The following is a 23,292-nucleotide window of genomic DNA, read 5'->3' as shown; positions in this document are numbered from 1 at the left end:
AAATTTTTCCACATGCCGACACAAAAATGTGGGCTAAACAGTGTGCAGTCTGACATAAAAAAAAAACTGTTTTGGCTATTTGATGAACTCGCTTTCTGTATCTGTGAAGGCTGAATCAAAGCATGCTGCTGCTGAGGCACTTTGTCTAGTTCAGAAAAGAAGTCGCACAAAAGTTTAGTATTGTTCAGCACGGTTCATATCCATTGCTCACACTTTATCATATAAAGTTTCTTAACTTTTCAATGGGCTTATTAACAACAAAAAAGGCCAGAGCAATCACAGAGGTTCATGCTAGTTTAAGCTATCTATAAGTTACAAAACAAACAAAAGAAAAATCCCAAAATGGAATTATTTCACAAAAATCCTGAACTGTAACAAAACTGGATTATATGAAAGGAAGAAAAAAATCCCACCCAACATCTATCCCAAGAAAACATTCCTGTGATGAAAGCTCAGAACACGATTATATATATTTTATTTTATTTTTTTTCCTTTTTACAGGAAATGGCAGCAGATTAATTATTTCAGGCCACCTAGAGTCTTCTGACAAAGCACTATGAAAAACCACATTGCCCTGACAGCAGTAGGAAAGATCAGAACGTACTTATGCAGTACACCTTGTGTGATGGTTTTCTTCCCAGGTAGGAAATTCAAGAGAAATTCAAGATTCAATTATCGTATTCAACAGCTTCAGACTAAGCAATCTGGAGACAAAGACCTGATCTAGTGTGCCAACCGTTCTTTGACCTATTTTTCAGGGTACCAACGTGACTCCAGTTATCTCGTGCAATTCTTGAGAAGACCTCTCTGTGTTGCAAGATCTGTTCTTGAGTTTATGCACACATTCCCAAATGCTTACTTTCTGGGTTGCAGATACGAGTTCAATAGAACTGAACCTTAAAGTTCATGAAGTCCCTTGAGTACACAGATGTTACTACCATCTCTTTTTAGTAGTTGCATTCTTGTAGCAATGATGGTCAAATAAAGAGAGGGTTTCGAGGGAGAGCTGTAACCTTTTACCATCAGTTCAGAAGCCACAGTCACAAGAGACAGACCGGCAGCCTTGTACACAGATACTCAACCACACTCCTCCTCCAGTTATGTAAGAATTCCTTCCCAGTCACAAACTTACTTCTAATAGCAGCAACGTCTCTTGTTCTGTCCATTCTCTTCCAGCACTTGCACCTTTACTCTACAAAAGACAGAAGAAAAAAAAGTGAAATGTGTTTCTTTGCACAGAATTTAAAAAAAAAAAAAAAGGGGGAAGAATCTTTTGTTATTTGATCCACTCGATACCTAAAGCACCTACCTGTTACAACATTCCTTCTACAGCTCACCACTGCCTAGTTATCTAATACACAATTTCAGTCCACAAGTTAACCTAACATAGCTAAAACATGCTGGGAAATGCTTTACCTCACGTTTTGGGGAGGTTGGGGGGGGGGTACAGATTTGGTACGTTTTTCTCCTGGCTCACACCTATCCTTGCATGCAAATTCAGCCAACTGAAAAGATGATGTTCTATATAATAAAAACCCTCAGGAAAGTTGATGACAGTCAACTTTCAGTCAGTTTGACTTTGGCCAGTGAAATTAAGTCAAGAACAGAGCAGTTTACACAGAGCATTCTACAATTCACACCAAAGAAGAGCAGCAGCTAACAGATAGAGCACGGTATCTAACTGCCCCTCATCAGCTGCTGTGCAGAAGATGGATGCTGCTGGCAGTCAGGGAGATAGAATTACTCGATTCAGGCACAACTGGGCTACTGTCAGCTTAAAGGGCACATTTCTCAACAGAGTAGGGGTTATGTCAACCAATCTTCAGCACCTCTCAAACCTCTGGTATACTTCCAAGGCAGACTGGTAAGTGTAAAAGCACAGGTTGGTCCAAAAACAAAAGAAAAAACAACACATACCATTCAGCTATCTAAAAGCAGTAACTCCGTAAAGAGAAAAAAGATCTTAACAGATAATGAGATGAGCTATCCGAAAAGACAGCAGTCGTAGTAGCAAGATAATCTGCATATTTAGCAATCACTTGCTCCAATCGTTACTTCTCCCAAATTTGCACCCTGGGGTTAACTTCTCAAATTTCCTAGAAGCTACAAAACTCTTGGTGAAAACTTTTCCACTATTACAGTAACCCTAATCTATACACATCAAATAAAGACAAAATCATATTGTCAACTGCTTATAAAACAAAGTTATCTAGATTGGATGTCTCTGTATGAAACCACACCCGAAGGAAAAGGGGTACATAAATCTATCCTATCTCAACATGCATTTCAAAAACATCATTAGCCCACAGGAAATACTAAGCAAAGTGAGCTATCGAGCTACTGGTCAGTTCTCAAGCAGGCTGGTATGAATGGCCACAAGTGCAGTTGCCACAAACACGCAAAGCAAAAAGGGAAATCAGCTTCTGCAAGTAAGTGTGCTCAAATTTATTACAGATGCTTGCAAACAGAACCAAAGTCTAGAATTACTGAAAGGTTTATGAACTTTGTAAATATTTCTCTCTAAATTAAAAGAATGTGTCACTCCATAAAATGTGATGTGGAATCAGGCTCTATAAAAAAAAAATGCTGATCTCTAAAAACATTGTGTGCTGTTGTAGTGTCTTTTTCTCCCTCCAATTTAATATAGTTTTCTTGTGATCTCTTAGCACAATAATCATTGTACTTACAGAAACCATTGACACAGAATTAGCCTGACATCAGCCCGAGAGAGGCAGTAATCAGCATAACACTGCAGACCTTCCAGACTGAAGGCTATGCTAAAGTAGTAAGCTCATATTCCTCCAGTAGCTTCAAGCACTATCAAGTACCCACGCAAGCATCAGACACCAGCAGGAGTTAAAGTCAATAGGTTATGGAATCAGCAGCATCACTGCAATAGCATCTCAGAACTTAACTAATTATACAGTACGTTGCAATGACAGTGCTAAAAAGTCCCCTGCAATGGTTTTGTGACACCTTTTGTCACTAAATGGCTTTCTAGCTCTTAGTCTGGAAAACCTTGCTCAGACTTGGAAAACAGGACAGTTAAAGATGCTGCTGAAAGATTTTGATTTCAGTATTGAATTATTTGTAAGTTTGTTGATTCTGAAGCATTCAAGTAAAACATCCAAAAAACGTAACATGAGTTCAGTGTCTGGAGACTGACAGAACTGACTAGCTTGCGATAGGCACACGATTTTCACTTCTACAAAACTGGGTATCCAATACAACTGTGAGTGAGGCATGCTAACATCCTACACTGAGAAGGAAGAAACCTAAAAAAGGAATATAAAGAGTAACATAAGGCATTTCACTGTCATCTAGTAGAGGACAATTAATGAAGAATGCTTAATAGAAGCCACGGGGAAAAAAAAACAAAACCAAACAGACTTGCCTTTGCTAAAGTCTTTTTTGAGTAAATATCTGTGCGAAGTCCAAAGTTCTGTAGATCAGTAGGTTTCTCTTTGTTTTTCTCAGGAAAACTCAGCATCTGCTGAGCAGCTGGAACCTGCAAACAAACAGAACAAAAGACAGGTCAGAGGGTCAGGAACTGAAAGCTATTCAAGGTTTTCAGACCAACGTTAAGCAGAACAAAAACGAACAAAAAAACTGAATGTGACCTATAGAGATGTCTTTACACAGTATCACTTACACACAACACTAGCAGGCGTGACTATGGAGAATCTGACTACTTGAAGCCCCAAACCTAGATGGAGAACATTTCAGCAAAACACGCATACATTATTCTATTAAGATGTTCCAAGACACTGGCTAGAGCTATAAATTTCCCATATGTAAGGCAAAAACAGTTTGTGCCACCCATGGGGCTCACCTGGGGAGTGCGGATGTGGAGAGGCATCAGGCCGGAGGGCGTATCAGCGAGCACGTTGAAGTGAGGAGTAGGAGGAGGGCCCATTGCCATGGGACGACTTTCTGGATCCACCTGGTAGTTGATGAGACCCCACTGCTCCAGAAAAGCATGTACTCTATGAGACAACAGGACAAATTAAAATCTTAACAAAGCCATTTTGGTTATGTAGAAAGGAGACAGCGAAGGAAGCAGCTTTGGTTTGGGATCAAGCTGGTCCATAATCTCCTAAAATCCTCCACTAATCACAATGACCAATGCATATTACATACGAGCTTTGTGCAGACTTGAGAGTATCACTTCAGTGTGTTAGCTAAAACAAAGCATGACATTTTGGTTTGAGATAACAGGAAATCAAGAAAGACAATGGCAAAGCAGAGACAGGGCTGCATGCATGGAGCCATGTGCAGATGGAATATCCATGTGAGGGCTACACAGCCCTTGGTTTGATTCCCTCATCTATCTGTAGCTGTACTTCACTGGATCTACTTTTAGAAAGTTCCAGACTCTAGGACACTGCTGTACCTCAAAACTTAAGACTGGTGAAACATATACAACCAACAAAATTTAACTGCAAAATGAGGAAGTCTGAAAAGAACTCCACACACCGTACTGAACAGTAGAACCTAAATATTACAAGTTAAGATCCAAACTTTGTAGGCATGGTTCAGCACACAAAATATTATAAATAAAGGATAGCATAACATTCTGGTTACCATAAAATCATGGAACAGTCTGCTAATCAGCAGCCCAATGGCTATTTCCCACACCTATCCTGTCATACTGGAGCATTTCTATTTCTTTTTGTTAAAGTGAAAGCAATGGCTGAATGATCCATGGTTATTTTTGTTTTGTTTGTTTGGCTTTTTACCTCATGACAGCACACACATCTCCAGTCAGATTCCTTCTGCAGGCAGTGCTGGTCAAATACTCCTGAGGGTTTAAGCGATAGGTGTCAATCATGAAGTTGCGGTAAGCGAGGTATCTGGAAGACAATGGGTACATAGTTCATATTGTACATCAGTGTCTAACAAAGCTTAGAGTATGTATTTTAGGATTCACCTTCTCCAAACACGTTTATTACTGACAAGCAAACACCTCCAGATAGTTTTTTTTTTTGATGAAGTGTAGTAAGGTGAAATCAGTATCAAAATATGCAAGCAGAATTTATGTTTTATATACTGAATACAGTCCATCCATCTCTTCCAGATGTTTCATTCTGGATTTTCTCTGTAACTATTAGCAGCACAAAGCACACTTAAATCTCAATCACACAAAGAGTTGTGGGCAAGTAAAACTCAAAATTGAACAGCTCAAACTGTTACCTAGTAGCTGTTGAGTACTCAAAGCATTGCAACCAAAAGCAGTAGTATTAAGTCTAGAACCAGGTATGTCAGAAGGTAAAAGATGGGTTAACTCCTTGATACATCTGCTCTTCTAGCACTAACATTATGAAGAGGAAAGCTAACACCTTCTTTTTACACCTTTGCTTCTGCTCTACTACAAACACAATACTTGCAGAGATCAGGGATATACAGTTGGTCGTATACCCACTCCATTTTGGCTCCAAGTTTTGAGAAGACAGACACAGAATCCTTGGTGGAAAGAGGCCAAATACAGGTCGTCCTTCTTGCCCCACTCCAAAGGACTCTGACTACAGCTATAACTTGGTCACTAACCGAGTATTTGCTCAACAGACTGCAAGCTGCAAAAAAACATTAACAGGGCCTGGTCCTGGCATAGAAACAGGATAAATAATCCTAGCTGGTCCTCTCTGTGAGCCTGGAAGGAAAAAAGCTGCACAGAAAAAACGAAGTTGTATGCTGGATGGAACACTACTGTTTCTATATGAAGACTTTTTACACATTGAAATACCAACAAGGAAAAAGTTAGAGAACCAAATGGAGAAGACAAAATCTCTGAAAAGCAAAGGGAAAGAATCCAGAAGCCAGCACAGCACTCCCCACGCACTGAGCTGGGAACAGCTGAAGAAGCTACTCCCATGGGACTCCCATACTTCAGTGCACAACAGTCCAAGTAAGCAATTTTTGGGGTTCAGCCCATTTCCTGCTCTGTACACACTACTGGTCGATCTTTTTTCATAAGTTTCTGGAATGTACCAATGCTTCCTAATACAAGCTGTTCAGAACAAAACCTACCATAAAGTTACTGCTCGCCCTGTTCTTTAGATTGAACAAAACCAAACCTGCCAACAGACAGAGGCAAGGACCCTAAGCAAAGATCTGTTCAAGACGGTGTATTATAAATGGACAATTTCTACCTCCCCCTATTAAAAATTTAACATCTTGAATGCAGCCAGCACTCAATACTCGAGAACATAAATCATGCAGAGGATGAACACCAGTGTCTTTCACAGGCAAGACATAAGCAGACAGATGCTGCAGGGACCCATTCCTGCCAAAATCCCACATCCTCCATTCTAAAGTTATATATAGAACTTGCTGGAAAACCACCATGGGACCAGGTGTTGAATGTTGTTGTGGTAGGCAAGAAACAAAAGGGAGCTTCTTCCATAGAGGAATATTTGGGAAGATTTCTGAATGTTCCTGGAGAGAACTGGGTTGCCACCTGCTTGGAGAAAGGCTACCTTAAAGTGCTCTTGGCTGCAGAAACAAGTTTAATAGCTTAATAATAAGGTCACATTACTAGGTGGAGAAAGAAAAGCCTAAGACAGAAATATCCCTGAAGTTTATCCTGAAGGGAATCTGTTTTCAAGAGTGACATGCCCCATCGGCTATAACTTGTCAACAGCAAGAAAGAAAAGTCAACTAGTATTTAGTTAAAACCCTTTCCAGACAGAAACCAGGCCCCAGGCCCTACTGTCACAAGAAGGAACCTGTGTGAGCTCTTGAGACACGGTATTTTGTTTGGCCTGGAAACAGAGCTGTAGGCAAGACATTTCCATGCAGAAGGATGTTTATTCTATTACAAAACACAGTGCCAAGACCACGTGCTACTCCTGCAATCCCTACACGGGGACAAAAATACATCCCCAGGATTATAACAGGACTGGGTGAAGGGAGTCCCTGATTTGCAACGTTTCTTCATGTTTGTCCCCAAGCTTTCTCCAGACAAACCAACAGCCCAGGAGGAACAGGCAGTTACTGGGTGGCCTCACTTACGGGGGCCACAACCTGGTACCCATTGCTGTGGTTTTGGCTGCAGCTACTGGAAAGTTATCCACTAACTATCCAAACCTGGAACTTGAGGAACAAGGCTGAGAACCCTTGAAAGGTGTTTTTACAACTCTGCCTGTTTGCAGCCTTAAACACGAAGCACTAGAAGCCCTCAAAGAAAAATACACTGAATAGTACAACTTGGAGCAGAGTTAGTATCAAATACATTTTGGAATTGCTATGGACACAGAATTACCTCCAAAACTCAAACACAGAGAAGTTGGAAGCGAAGAGCAGAGACTCAAAAATCAGTCAGGGTACAAGAGACCTCAGAAGGTCTCTAGGCCAACCTCCTACCCAACACTGAATCCAGACTGGGTTAATTAGGGCCTTGTAAGCCAGGAAACATTTGAGAAAGAACACTGCACAACTTCTCCAGGCCCCTATCCCAATGCTTCATTTCGCTCAGAGTTCAAGAAGTTCCCTTGGTATCAACCTCAAACTTGATGGGATTCAGTTTATTTTTTTTCCTGCTGTCCCACTAACAGGCCTGGCTCCATCCTCTCCGTGACCTCCTCTGGGCATTTGGCAGCTACTGTCAGAGGTCTTCCAGTCTGAAAAGGTTAATTTATCTTTTCTACCTCAAAATCAGATCAGAACCCTTGCAAAATACCAGCCATGCCTGAGAAGAGATTCAGCTACAACACCACTTTCTGAAGCCTGTTTGGTTTACCTGTTGGAAGAACAGCACAGGATGATATTAACACTATCATTTGCACTAAGAGAAGCTCGTTTGGAGAATTATGTATGAAAAATGCACAGTTTTGCACAGGTTACAACATACTGAGAAGACCCCTCAAATACTTTATTTCACAGTTCACGAGAAAATGCTTTTTAAATCCCCAAAAGCTGCTTTGCAACTGAACCGAGATTTGCTACCATGATAAAGTAAATTTAACTAGCCTGGTTCTATTGCTCAAGTCAACGAGCATACAGTGGTGTTCACTGTGATTTTTTGTGAACTCTCAGGTTTTAGGATAATTGTTTTAAGAAAAACAAGTACATAGTCAACATAAAGCTTTTGAACAATCTCCCTTTAATCAATCACCTTTCAGGGCTGCTCTGAATAACTACGTTTACTGCTGTAACAGAAAATTCTCAAGGAAGGGAAGATGTTCCTTTACTAACACACATAATAAGATTTACAGTAGATTTCCAAAATAAGCAATTGATGCAAAATCACCAGCTTATCTATCTTGTCTCTTCACTAAATCAAAGGAGAAATTAATAATTTGATGTCTGGAAAGACCTACAACATTTCAGGACAGCATTCAATTGTGATTTATTTTAAAACTTCTTGAAAGCTCTTTATAAGTAACTGTTTGTATAATTTCAAATTAAGAACACTTAAGTTCTGCTGCAGATACCAGACCCCAAAAGGCAATGAGATAGGGTCAAACTGGATCTAAATTCAACCCAGAGTACTCTGCCTACATTTAAGAGGCACAATCAGAATTAAAAAGTCACTAAAGGGTTTGGAACAGCTATAAACAAATGCTTTTCTTCCTGTACTGCACAACTCCAGCTCTCTGATTTTAATCAGACTACCTAATATTCACTTTCCAACCTTCACCTGTTCTTTCAGAATTACCCATCACCTGCTCAAGGAACCATGAAATCAACACAGATAACTGTGGAAAATCCATTCCACAGTCTGACACAGCATCCTATAATAAACCTTGTCATCCGTGCTTAAACACAAAACTCTCAAGTCTCAAAAACACAGTGTGTCATGAAAAGAGAGCAAGAAAAACAGGAGGATCATTAAGGTTCTACGGTACCAGGATTTATTTTTTTTAACATGTCTCTGGAAGATATGTCCTGTACCACAAAAAAAAAAGTCCAGGAGCTTGTTCCGATATTACTTTTGCAAAACTAGCTTGATTTTTTTCCTGGATAACTACTAATAACTATTGCATTGATAATGAAAGTTTTACCTCTACTACTACAGTAATGCACAGACGTTATCAAACTACAAGTAGTAGTTGTGCAGTGCTCTTTCCTTCTTTTATGCACTGACAGACAGTATCTGTTTAACACATGTACAAGAGCAAGTCACTGAAGGATTCATGACACAAAAGGCTCCTGTATCTTGCAGAACTCTCACACGCCTATATTCACATTTTACTTACATTTCTGGAGTCTTGGACTTGTTTTTTCCGTTGAAGAATTCAGGAAGAGCGCGACGCTCAATCACATGAATACTGTAACAAAAATACACAATTCGAATGCCAAATCGTAAATAATCTTAGAGTACTCTACACACCTTCAAATGACTATCTTGAGAGCACATTTATGAGAAGGAAAACACTTAGTTTTTTAGAAACCTCAGTATTCTAGCACGAGCCTTTGAATTAAGCAAAACCGTATTAAAAAGGCATCACAACATTCAGTCACTGATTTGAAGCAAAACTATGTACTCAGTGCCACCATAAACAAACTCTGAAGAGAAGACTGAGCAGCAGCCCATTTTCATCTGCACATTCACAAGTTCTGCCTTCCAATGGAGGCATCTTTCCACTCTCTAAACGAATTACCACTAGCATTCACCCAAGAAACCAAAAATTCCTCAAATAAACCACGCTTTTATGGTATATACTTAGAAGACGGGAGTGTAAGTGCATGCTTTGAACCCAACCCCAAAACTTATCTACAGAAATTACTGCTGCTCACAAGTCAGACAGGAGACTGACTGGCTTCAAGAGCACTGCCAGCACCTCCCTGGTCAATTAGGAAACTAAAATCCAAACCACGGCTATTTGGAGCAACTTAACACTTTCTTAAAAATAATTCTTCCCCTTTGGACTCCAAGAAGAAATATGGAGATAAATCTGACCACGTATGGAACAGCAAAACTAACGATACACGAGGTGCTATGCAGCATGTAAGAGTGGACTAATGTAAGAATCACAGCTAATTCAGCTCTAGTTATTTGACAGAGCATTTTTTTCCCCTTGTGTAGCTGTTACAGGTAAAATGTAAATATTCTTTTATTAGAATTTTCCATTCTGCATGTACTACAAGCCTGACAATGTAAATAGCACAGTAAAAACTTATAAAATCAACTTGTTCATCAACTTATTCTCATATTCCCTAAATAAAAGATAGGATTGATCTATTTTTAACATAAACAAGGAAATTGAGTCCTGAAGGGTCATTGCACCTGTGGAGGTCTACCAACAAATAATTAACAAGAACATTTGGGGTAATCCATGGCATATATTAATCTATAAGAAGGTTTTGACTGCAAAGCAAAATTCCAATGTGAGTAAAAGCCAGACTACATGGACCTCAATTACTCCACTGTTTTTAATTTTTAATATGCAAATTCTATAAGGGATATTAGATTTAATACACCTAGTACTAAAGGAGGAAAGAGCTTCAAGATTCAAAAATATTTTATAAAGTATCAGAGATGCAGGACTTGTTAAAATAACTTGAGGGTAACTTCATACAATGGCACATCATTCAAATTAAAATCTGGAGAACAAATTGTCCTTTAAGAGTAGTTACTTTTAAAGGAAGTACAATTATTTTTTAATACATGATCTTCTCTCCTATCTTCTCAGCTTTTGGCCAAACCTGCAGTTGGCCTTCAATACTGACACTGCTCATTCTTGTCATTCCTGCAAAGAACATTAACTTAAAGAGGAAGATTAACTGATAAACTGTTTAGATTTTAGTAGCAAGCAAATTATTTGGTTCTTGCAATGAAATCACCCATAGCATAAACGATTACACTGAAAATGAATTGAGCATCAAAAAGTTTCTCTGTTTACTAGAAAATTAATTTTAGTAATGACTATGCTAAAACAGCAGTTTATAATAGATTTTAAGAGAGGCACATTAGAATTATTTCTCATCTTGCTTCAAATTTGTTGCAACTGGACACAAAGAAATATTTGCAATTTGGGAGGGCTGCAGACAGTAGTTTATATATTCACATGAGACAAGAAGTATCTTTCTGGCATCACAACAGCAGTTACACCTGAAGTCTGAGGCCGCACAGCAGTAAGTATATGCTCTCTACATCCCCAGGACTACAGAAACCTTTCTCCAGATGAAAGAAGTGCTCAGGGACACCAAAATGTCAGTCCCAAAATTGTGCTGCTATTTCAGCCTCAAAGCCGAATCAGCTTAATGTGCAGATTGTTTCTGGAGCACTAGGATGCAAAAAATCAAAGCTTTTTTCACATCTTGCTACCTTATGGATACCTACTCTTCCTGTCACAGAGATGTTTTGAGGTTGCCTTTTATAAGGTCAGCACGGCTACATCTGAGCCAGTGAGAAGTTCATTCTGTTTCTTTAGAAATGCTGCATTAGTCTCTGAGCTGTGCTTCACAGGCTGCTTTAGCTCTCAGGAACACCCTCACAGCTACTACAAATACACCCCAAGGAGGTTTTAACCAACTGCTCCCAGAGGGCACCTGTACAATAACAGAAGAGTCAGCTCACAAAATGTCACCATTGACATAATTTTCCCAGTAGGGAAGTATTACTGTACCTTCATATCATAAAAGGGAATTGAGCACAGAGACTATAGACATACCTACCTCGGGTTAAAGTACACCTCAATTAGCTCAAGCTACGCAGCATTTCACTCTGCACACATGACAGAGCTGTACGTACACCTTGAGCTTCTCTGCTCAAAAGCAGCTGGAGCACCTATAAACTCAGGCTGCGTTCCTTGTTTTTTCTGCTTCCAGGACCATCTCCAAGTGGGAGAGCAAGGGGACTGAGAAAATGGATGGTTCTGTTTAGGAGGATTTAGGTCAACTCAAGCTACTAGCACAGACATCATCCAAGCAACTGATTCCATGTAATAAAGTTTGCCAGAGCTGAAAATTGAACCAAAGACGTGAATCCTTGTACTCAAGTGTCCCAGTATTTCTCTTTGGGTTCCAGTCCAAACACTGCCTTGATTCCTAGAGCTACAAAGGAACACATGCTCAAAGAACAGCTTTCCCAGACATCCATTCCTTATCCTGTTTCCAAAATAACTTTTTATTAAAAACAAAAACCTAACTAAGAGTTTTAACTTGTAGAGAGACTTTCATTCCTTTCATTCCCACACCACAAAAAACTCAGTATACAGAGAAAATCAGCGTTATCCTAGCAAGTTAAGTGGTCATATCAAGTCACAAACCTATGTCTCCAAAGAGGATCTTGAAATGGAACACCTGACCTCCCTGCACAATTGAGGACTTATCCTCATACAAGTATCAGGAAAGTAGGGAAGAAAAAAGGAATTAATTCTCCCATGAAAAATCAATGCAAAACAAAAAATGCTGATACGGTAGACTGAATATCTATGCTATCTGAAATCCTCTTCCTCACTCCCAATTCCCCAAAACTGACATAAGTCATATTGGGAAAATTTATGGGTGGGAAAGATGTACCTATACACGGGAATTAGACCCAAAAGGAAGTAAAATCTTTCATCTCTTATGACTTACGAGAAACCACCTTCAAAACTCTACGTGCCCGGTACCAAATGACTTTCTTACCAGTTATAGTCAAACCAAGATGCATAGCTTGGAATAATGATGTGGTTGGTCTGTTCTGTGACGTTATCTTCACCTGGATCAATTGACCGACTTTGATCGCCTTTGTTAGGGTCTTCATCTTCCTGTATCACAGAGGGAATGCACTGGTTAACACATTGCAAACAACAGAAGATACCTAAGAACTCTCAGGCAGCAGAGTTAGCCTGTAACAAATGCTTTCCAATCCTCTGCAGCATAAAATTTTTGATGCAATCTCTTGTCAGTGAGGAAAGCCTCAGGGACAAGAAACAATCAGCTTTCATAAAAAAAATAAAGGAAGCATAAAGCCACTAAAAAGCTTTTACAGGGACAGTTGTCAAACCTTACGAACATACTTGGCAATACAGCTAGATCATGCTTCAAGTCTTGTCTATAAAATTTAAAGTCTAACTATAGGAGAACATGTCTTTGCATTTCAATACTGCAGTATACTGCAATGAGACATAAATACAGCACAAATCCAGAGAATTTTGCAAGTTGTCAGCCTTGCTCTTGCTGCCATCTCCAGATACTGACGCTGCAATAATTTTTATTATTTGTAAAGATGACTTATTTTTTGCCACTCTTTCCTATGAACTTTCTCACAAGAACATTAAAAGAAACCAGATTCATTACTTCTCCTAGTTTTACTGGGAAACACTTGTCAGTGGTAATAATTTCACGTCTGCAAAACTGCATCTCATTACCCTACATTTTTGCTTGGATAAACTCACATTAATCGATCATAAAGCTGGTCTTGGATACTTCTCTGTTGTGAAGAAGAAATACTAAGTTCAAACTGTAACCATGCCATGAAAACTCTGGCACAGAATATAAACATCCTGTGTTTGTTACAGGAGATGGACAAACCTTTCCTGCTAGAACTTAGACTAATAGATCCCAGATGCGAGAACGAGGGGGCAGAGGTTTCTTTAGGAAGGCTGTTGGTAATAAAGTTAATAGGAGATGCTCTAACAAGGAGGCATGAAGTGCTGATAATGGGTCACATGCGTTAACAGGTTAAAGAAATCACTGCTTGCCCATCAGAAAGTTAAGACTACATAGGACATCAGCACAGATTATTGTATGCAGAGGCAATTTAAGGCTTTCACTAGATCACTTTTCTTGTGCATTTCTAACAAAGAACAACTGATAGTTGAGCTCCGTACCTTACCACAGGCAATTCAATTTTTAATGATTTTCTTTATCTGAATTACCAAGCCAGTCAGATTTCAAAGAAACAGAAAAAGCTGTTAAAAACAATCAAGTCCCTAAAGCAAGATTTTAAGACCACCATGTTGCATCTTTTGAGGCAATTAAATTCCTCCAGAGACAACAAGGCATCCTTCTGAATCTGTTTAGTGACCTGATATTGGACCTGACATTGGCTGTTCTGAAAAGAAACCTGCTAGTCCTTTCTGCTAATCCTCTCTTCATCTCCAGAACTTCAATATCCTTCTCCTCCAAAAACACATTCAGTAAAGAGAAAAACCATGAAGAAAAAAAAAAAAAAAACACAACACTAAAAAACATAACATTTAGGATAGATCATAAAAGCAAGCCTCTTCCAACTTGACAGGGAAAGAACACTTGCAGCACGAGTTCCACAGTTAGGGGTCATTCTACATGGAGGGGTGGAGAAAGTGCACCACCAAAAAAAAAAAAAAAAAAAAAAAAAAAGAAGAGTATTTCTCATACTGGAAAAGCCTGCTGTCTTTTCAAGATGGTGTCCCTAGCTTGAAACACACTGCTCACCTAAGAATTTTGGCAACGTGTCCATGTGTATATATACCAAGATACTTAAACCCACTGTTCCTTAGCGTGATACCAGAGCCTAAAACCTATAAGAAAGGTTGCTTACTAGCTAAACAGCATTTTTCTTATCTAGAGTGGTCTTTTTTCCCCAATTTAAAACTTGGAAAAAGTATTTTTAAGCACTTCTGTAAAACAGATATATATTGGATATTTATAATGAAATACAATAAGATTGGAAATACATCAGTATGAAGAGAAAGTCAGATTTTCTTAATGTGTAACTAAGGACACGTTCATCTGTGTCAGCAGGCCTGCAACGTATGAACTAACACAGATGTGATCTTTTTCTTACCTGCCTGATCAGACAGGCATCTTACTCAGCAAGCTGTTAAGAATAGTGCCTGGCATACCAACAACGCAATTAGATACAGACACTACACAGGCAAATCCATTAAAAATGATCAGAAAACGTATTTAGGGTTTAGATTTAGTCCTGAAACCTAAAGAAAAAGCACAGCCTTTGAGAAACCTGAATCTGAAAACAGTTTCTTTAAAAATACTTTATACCTGTTTTTGTTACTCATTTCTAAAATCTTAGATTCATAAATACAAAGTAATCTCACGCTATTCATAGGATTTTTATAATAGCAAACCAACATGCCCACCAGCAACCAATTTGATTTCATATATCACTTGAGAAACATTACAGGGGTAAATTTCTGAAGATGCAGATCTCAGTTTCTACCAAATTCAGTATGAAATGACTGCTATTACCTTTCCTCCAGTTGCCACTGTCTCCTCATCCTGTTCATCTGAAAGGTAAAAGTATCAGGAATTAAACTAATAAAATGCACCTGACTACTCAGAATCCTTTCTAGCCATGCAATTGCTTAATTGGAAAGACTGCTTCATTTGTTTTGGGAAGGAAGTGAGAAGAAAAGCAGAGTGGACCACACATCATTAAGACAATCTCATCCATATGCAGGCACCCAATGATCCCAGACAAAGGAACACATACGAGCAGAAATACAGAGGAAGGATAATTAGAGTTTTTCCACACTTAGGAACCCATAATTAATTACTGCCTGGCCCACTGCCCTAGATGTAGCCTTGTATAATAGGATATGGGACACTAGTTTCTCTCTTATGCCGAAGGACTAGCAAAGCTCAGGGAACCTGTGATTCACCCTAATGCCTAATCCACGCAATAAGAAAAAAAATATACCAAAAAGAGCTCATATGTCACTTTCAGAAGAAACAAACAATGCCTACAAGGAAAAAGCCTTAAAAAGGGAAACAGTAAGTACATTCCAGCTGGAATACATATGAAAAATTAATTAGTTCAATAGAAGAGTAGAATTATAGATTCTTTTTAAAATTGAGAGTTAAAAATATTTATTCTGTTGCCCACAGGCACGACTTTACTCCTAAAAGGGGTGTGTGTGCACTCATGTGTCTTTTTGCATTTGTTTTACCGAGGTCCGCTACTGTTCCTCCTTTCACAGGTGTGTTTTCACTGTCTTTCTTTGGGTTCACTGCAAAAAGAAAGATCGAAATCCCAATGAGTAATCATCAGACAAGATACAATTATCAAAGTTTAACATGTTTTCACTATCTCATCAATAAACCATTTTGTTGGTCATGTTTTTGCAGTTCAGAAGAGTTCATCTGGTCAGTGTCGTTGGAGAACAACAGACCATTTATTTGGCTCCTCTCTAATTTCCCATCTGAACACAATGCAGCATCTATCGAGGCAGTCACTGTACTGTGCTCTTCCCACCTGCACAGCACGGAACGATTCTTACATGCAAATTCAAACCAGATGAACGCCAAACTATGTGACACCCAAAATGTCTTGGTGTTAAGGACTGGCTAAGCTAACCTATTCCTGACCTATACTTACTGCATAAATCAACACTTTTCCCTTGCATCAGGCTTGTTACTAGAGTTTCCACTAACTTGATGAGAATTCTTTTAATCTAGAAAACTTCATGCCCTGACACATGAACTCAGTATACTGGGCAAGAGCAAACCTAAAATAGCCAAACTAAACATTCAAGTGGACTGTCATAAATGTATTTCAAGAAGCCTGAAGAAGGTGAATTCGTTGCCTTTCTTGGAAGTCACATTCAGATCCTTGTCTAGATCAGCTTGGATGAGCACAGGCTACCTGGCCCCATGGCCACAAAGTATTCCAAAGATTTGATAACACATTTATTTTCTCTATACAGTGTAAGCAATTCTTTTAACATTCAAAGAATCCAGTTTATGCATATTTTACCATTTTTGGGAAGTACCACTTCTTCTATATTAGGTACCGGTGTGGGATCCTCCATGTCCTTTGTAAGATCTTCTTGCTCATCTTCTTCTTTCTGCCCTCTCCTTTTCCCATATAAGGCTGCTTGTCTAAAAGAGATCATATACAGCTACAACCATCAGACGTTTTCACCTAGACATTATTCTTCACTAGGTAGCAGGATTAAAGGATTGGGTTAACATATTTTTGTGAAAACATTGGTGCTTGTGGAGTTAACAAAAACTAGTCCCTCCATATTGCTAAAATAAAATAACATTTGAAAGGACACTATCAAGTTCAATTTCGCAATGTAATCAGATTCTCACCCAGAAGTACCTCTTGGTTTCAAATAACTAATGATCTTGCTTCAAGACTGTAGAACACCACTGTATAAATTCTTAATTCCAACCCCAAACTGTCTCCAGCACGTTGGAAACACTTGCATACTAGTGAGATTCAAGGCAGTAGTGGTTCGCATACATTTTTCCTTTTTAAAGTTGCAATAAAGGCATCTGCTGCATAGAACAGAGGATGTGACAGACCATTTCAAGGCACACTGCCTCATTTTAACAAAAAATGTATTTTATGATCAATTCTGTGTAGAGAGAAAGTCTTTTTGGAAACAAAGCCAGAATCACCTAAGCTTCTTCTTACAGGATTTAACTCAGACTTAACATTAGGAACAGAAAAGTCATAATAAGCTAATTCTTTCTCATCTCAGATGATAAATTTCCAGTCCCTTTTTTTTTTTTTTTCTCCTCCCAGAGCCCCACAAGACCACTAAGCAAGACTTGAATTTTTAAGGACTTAAGTATTCTCCTCCATACCATGCACAAACCCCATAAGTGATAAGCTGTTATATGCATATAATCTTGACCTTTATTTAAAGGTTGAATGAGTACCGAGGGGATAAGAAACAAAAAAACACCAATCTGTAGGCCAGCTGCAATCAACAAGTGCTACTCCAGTAAAGCGACATTTGAGAAGTGGACTTTAAGACACCTGGCTATGTAGATTAAAAACTTCTCAGTTAAATGCAGCAATTTGTGTGCCTCTGCTTCAAAACGCATACATGTACTATTTACTTTCACTACCAGAAGTGGTTTATTTTAGAAGCAGCTGAGTAACTTTCATTTGGCAAGTTCTACTCCCAATACAGCACTGAACCTTGTCACTGAGGAACAGGTAATATCATGACTTGCACTAGATTCTCCTCCACCTGCAGGCAATACATTTCTACAGAGGAGCAGGGAAATTATATGTATTCCACTAGCAAAATCACACTAATCTATTGCAGAAATAATTATTCTACTATTATCTAAGGTGTGAAAAGTGACAGAGGACAGATCTTCCCATAAGTGTATCTTCAAGAAAATTAGCCTCAGCTTCCAGGAATTAGATACTTACCCTTTCTTCCCTGTCTTTTTTCTTGACTCCACAGGAGTGGGGGGTGGAGAAGGAGAATGCTTTCTCTTCCTTGTACTTGCTGCTGCTTTCCTGTCTCTCCTCTCTGGACTACGTACAGGCTGTTAGAGAAATGAAGGTATTAGCTCATCCCAAATACTACAGTTATTGAAACGCTGTAGGCTACTCTTCCTTAATACATCTTATAACAAAGGAGCTAAAAGTAGTAGTATAACAAGCACCATATTCAGCTCCATACTTTCCAAATACACATCTGACATTGTGGAAAACCTTAACTTTTTTATAGCCATCCCCCAGATACCACAGTAACTATCTATGTAAGAACTGTGCTATATGAGCAAGATTCAACAGCTAATTTCTGATGTGTTCAATATACTCTATCCATCAGGAAAGATTTCCCAGCGAGCAGCCTGGCCTCAAGGTTAAACGGGCATGTTTTCGAGTCCTAACTTCCTGCATCAGGAGGGATACAAAAATTGGAAAATTTGGAAATCAAATGACACTGTTCAATGCACTCCCTGGTTTCGGTTAAGAGAAAGTACAAAGTGGGTCTGATCTCTTACCATCCTCAGCAAGGGGGATGGGGGTAAAAAAAAAAAATTAAAAAAAATCAAAAGGACACACAGTTCTGAAAAGATGTAACAGAAGAAACGTCAGACGAAAATTAAACTAAATTGTATTATCATAGGTACCTGAATCTGTTCAAACAGGTTGAATTTTAGCAACTTTTGCATAGAGAAGGAATATTAATTTTTTCAACAGGTCACTCATAAGCAGAGAACCACCTACCTCTTCATTTTTCATGGAGATTCTCTGCCGAAAACTCACTGATTTCCTGTTCTCGTCTACCTCATAATCCTCTTCATTCATCCATTCATTGAATATATCTGTGTCCAAAATCCACTTGGCATGAACCTAAAGAACAAAACAATATATTGACGTGTTGATTTTTTTTTTTTTTTTTTTTTTTAAAAGTTAACTCCACAGCAGACCTAATAGTACAAAGGGAATACCTGCAGTTTTGTTTAGGGTCTCAAGTTACAGACATCTGAGTTTTACACACAATAACAATTCTGAGGCAATGCAATAAAGGATGAACATGCCTCCAAGCCTACTTAATGCCTTGTCTGTTCCTCAGTCATTTTTAAGTCATCTGAAGAGCGAGGTCAGTTCTCACAGCTGGACAATTGCTCTATATTAAGTGTCCCAGAAATAGTATGTTTTTGATGCCAAAAATTACCATCAAAATCCTCCAAGTACAACACAGATCACCTTAGCAGATATAATGTGCCACAATGGAGACAAAAAAAATAGGCAGAGTTGGCCATATCTTGAAAAGAAAACATTGACTATCTTGACTTAAAATACCATCTTCAAATAAGTTCTAGTTCACATCACATAGCTGAACAATGAAAATAAATTGAGCTTCAGTGGATTTATACACAAAAAGCATAGTATGTGCCATTTATTTCTGAGGAACAACTAGGAATAAGTAGTGTTTGAAGAGACCAAATTACCTTCTGACCTGAGCTGCCCTTTCCTAACTCTGCTATTCAGATCAGCAGCACAGGAGCACAGATACAGAACAACATTCCACATTATGTATAAAAGAAGTCCAATAATAGGACAATAAAGGAGTATTTACTACTGTTTGATTGCAATTGCTTTGTATTGTCCTCTTGCAATGAACTAAATCAGAAAGATCTTTTTCCTCCCTGTGACATCAGCAAAGAGCAGAGCTCCCATTAGAGTGAATCTTGCCATGAAGGAAGATGAGATGAGACCCTCAAGGATTCTTTAAACTGCCGCTGGTTTTCTCAGAGATGTTCACGTTGGCTCTTACTCTAGGGACAGCTGCATGCATTCGTGTACCACAATTCTTTAGCAATATCAAGGCTTTTGGTAAATTCAGTCAAATCAAGAAACTTGCACCCTGCAGGGTCCTGAGGGCATACAGAAGCTGGTACCTACATCAGTACCGAGCCAAGACAAACAAGCCAGGCGAAACAGGGGGCCAGGGAGCCCATGGCCACACGTGATCTAAAACCACACCACAGTTCTACTTTGCTTTTATTTTATTGGAAATTAAGTTGTCACTACAGCAATAATAATTCAAGAAGAACAACAAGATTTTATTTGGACCACAGAATTCAAATTCAGATTTTCAGTTCTCCAAAATTCTCACAAAGAAGCTACTCAATTCCCACATAATCTAAGCCCGAATATTTTTGGCCATTTCCATTCTTACAGGAACAGATGAACTTTCTGCACACAAAAAATGCTTTAAACCCAGTGAGAGGTGTGAAATAACCTGGGGTTTCTAACTAGTAATTCCTTCCTCTAACAACATTCTTCAAAAAAAAAAAATAAAGATACAGTATTTTCCCCAACCTCCTCCTTAAATACTGTATAATACTATCATGCCCAGTCAGTCTCATCCCAGAGATGGCTGCGTTTCAGCAGCAGGGGAAGGATTTACTTTTAACACAAACCACCTCAAGTCATGCCAAAATAAACATGGTGATTTTGGCATTATCAGAGATGCATTAATTTGCCCTTTTCACTCCCCAGAAATTTCTCAACAGCATTCCTTCCCAGACCAAGGAAATGTTTCAGGTATTTTCATTACAGCTCTGGAAATAGTGCTGTTTTTCCATATATATGGAAATGCAGCCATTGATACTCAGCAGCGCATTAAAACATCTAGCCAGTAACACCTGGGGATGAGCTATATCAATACAATAACTTTGAGAAACTGTTTAAGAGAGACTTACCTTCCATGGCTTTTCAGGAATTGGAGGATCTTCAATTTCAGCATCTATTTCATTGGCATGAACCCAAGTGTCATAGCTAATGAGAAGAGTCAGGAAAAAAAAACAACAAAATTGGTCCCCTGGGCTGCTCATCCAGAAAGATCACCAGCAGGGATATTTATTCAGCAGTTTTGACATGTTCAAATCATACTGCTGGGATAGAATAGCAAATAATTTTCCACTCAATGAAAGTTAAACAAAAGAATAATCACTGGTTTCTGCTACAGGAATAGGGCACACTGAAAAGGGAGGTGTCAAGGGCATCTAATGCACATTATTAGCTTTTTGAATTTAGAAACCATCTCAGTGAAGTCAGCTCCAGATGCAGGGGTACAGATAAAATTTGAGTCACCTATTCGAACTCTGGCAGTAATTAAATCATTTCTGTTCTTATGAGTTTAAAGCAAGAGATGCTGGACTCTTACATGAAAAGTCTGCATGCTCTACTTCAATCCCTCCTGCTGTAGGATCTAGCTATTGTTTATATCCACTTTTCACACACACACTATTCTCCTTTTTGGCTTTAAAGTCTTACTAACTTTGTGGAAAGGCTTACTGTGCCCTTTGGAAACTGCAGCCTTCCTACTGGCTCTGCAGAAGACTAGACTCCTTTTCTAACTTCACCCACCTGACAGTACCATAAATCAGTATGCATAGATCAGCGTTAAAACCACTGATTAATCCTTCCAATTCTTGGAAAAAAACAATACTAAATTATTGAGTGGTTATACTTGTAAGACAACCACTGCTTGTTCTGGAACAGAAACAGTGACATTCAGTCATTCAGAATCAAAACAACAGGAATGCAGTAGTGCCTGTTTAGATTATGTTTTAGGAAGAGTCAAAGACAGGTCTGAGCCTGCTGCTCTGCAGAACAAGAGCACAGTTGTAGCCTATTTCAGGAAAGTTAGGATTCAGCAACCTGAAAGAGCAGCTTGTTTGAGGATGTGGATTTACCTACTTGCAAGTTCTAATCAGTACTTTGCCTTTAACAAACTTGAGAAAGATTTGGGGTGTGCTCTCCTCCCCCACCTTTATTTACCTGTCTGGAAAGAATCCCCAGTGTACCAGCACCTGCTTGTCTTTTTTCATCACAGGTCTCAGCCATTCATCTGCAAAGGGGAAAGAGATCTAGCATCAGATTCAGACTTAGCACACCAAACATCAGTCTGCTTTTCCATAGCCAGGCATAGAGAAGTCATTGCAATTCTCTCTGATGAAGTCTACTGTAATGAAATTACGGTGTCCTGACCTGCAGCAGTAATACACTTGCCTGCATTAACTTTGCCATGCATAGACATTCACGTGCTCTGCTTGTATACGACAGATGTTACACGAGTAAAATCATTTTAATGCAGCGAATTATTACATTTCCTGCCCTGGCCATATATATTCATACCCTAACAAGCTCATGATTAAGACCCAGTGGGGCTTGAAACAGTCATCTGCTCCTCCACAGAAGGGAGGGGAGTTGCTGGCTGACAGGTAGAAGCACTGTCAGCTCATCTTGTCCCATCTCATCTCCCAGGTGCTTTGTCTGGTTGGGATGAGACAGAGCAAATCCTCCAAAATGACGTTCACTAAAGACTAATTAAAGACAACAGAAATAGGGTAACAGAGAGATTCTCCAGTCTGTCAAGACTTTTTTTTTTTTTAAATCATTGTGCAAATGGAAAAACTAAACTTATCCGCAAATGCTTTGTCATCAGCTGGTAAATTTTTCCTCTTTTTTTAATCCTTATGACTTCTGAATCCCCTCATTACCTTCTTTTATTGGCTTACACTTATTTCACAAGATCCTCTTTCCAGTACCAAGTTCTACCCTCAACATATACTTAAGAAGACGGCAGGAACAGAATAAAATTTTGAAGGAAGAGAGTGATGTGATGGGGGAGTGGTGATGAAACCAGCTTTAAAGAAAACATTTCCAGGAGTTCCGTGAGACTTGATTTCAAATTTCTCCTTTCACATCAGTGTTAACACAGGCTTACTGAGCAGCACTAATGCTTTGCTGATCTTGTGATAGGGTGTACGCTCAGTTTGACTGGTATTTTAAGGTGTTTTTTGTTGTTTGTTTTTTTTAACTGCACACTGCACATCTGACCTATCCCCTGCAACTCAAAGAAAAGTATGTCCCAGAGAAAAACCTTGAATATTTGCACCTGTATAGCGTTACCCTGCTTGAATTCACAGCTTTTTTCTCACCTTACTGCAATCAGGCTTTGCAAGAGAGCTCTATCTATCACACCTGCATGTTCACTGCCCACAAGACAGATAGAAAGTACTGTGTTCAACCCTTTTCCAAGAACCTGAGGTGGTTAAAAATAAATACAAAGCTGTAGCTAGACACAATATTCCCAGAAGTACAGGACACACAAAGCCAAGAACCAGCGGACAAACAATCCGTGACCA

General features: G+C 39.0%; 1 protein-coding gene across 5 annotated transcripts in view; it reads right to left on the bottom strand.

Moving 5' to 3' along the window:
* Positions 1-23,292, bottom strand: part of SMARCC1 (SWI/SNF related BAF chromatin remodeling complex subunit C1) — a gene marked incomplete at its 5' end in the record, with an annotated part of 82,005 nt that overhangs the window by 39,687 nt on the left and 19,026 nt on the right. For all 5 annotated transcript variants that reach the window (XR_014688929.1, XR_014688930.1, XR_014688931.1 and 2 more), the window contains 13 exons: positions 1,133-1,192; positions 3,395-3,508; positions 3,833-3,986; positions 4,740-4,853; positions 9,198-9,269; positions 12,574-12,695; positions 15,121-15,158; positions 15,822-15,881; positions 16,628-16,752; positions 18,050-18,168; positions 18,857-18,982; positions 20,842-20,917; positions 21,923-21,992. Coding sequence is in view for 2 of the 5 variants with exons in the window: in XM_084507488.1 (XP_084363614.1) it covers positions 1,133-1,192; positions 3,395-3,508; positions 3,833-3,986; positions 4,740-4,853; positions 9,198-9,269; positions 12,574-12,695; positions 15,121-15,158; positions 15,822-15,881; positions 16,628-16,752; positions 18,050-18,168; positions 18,857-18,982; positions 20,842-20,917; positions 21,923-21,992 (1,250 nt within the window). The remainder of the gene's footprint in view (positions 1-1,132; positions 1,193-3,394; positions 3,509-3,832; positions 3,987-4,739; positions 4,854-9,197; positions 9,270-12,573; positions 12,696-15,120; positions 15,159-15,821; positions 15,882-16,627; positions 16,753-18,049; positions 18,169-18,856; positions 18,983-20,841; positions 20,918-21,922; positions 21,993-23,292) is intronic.

This window comes from Aythya ferina (genome assembly GCF_964211825.1).
Source record: "Aythya ferina genome assembly, chromosome: 2".
NCBI lineage: Eukaryota > Metazoa > Chordata > Aves > Anseriformes > Anatidae > Aythya > Aythya ferina.
This window is presented reverse-complemented; position numbering and strand designations above follow the sequence as displayed.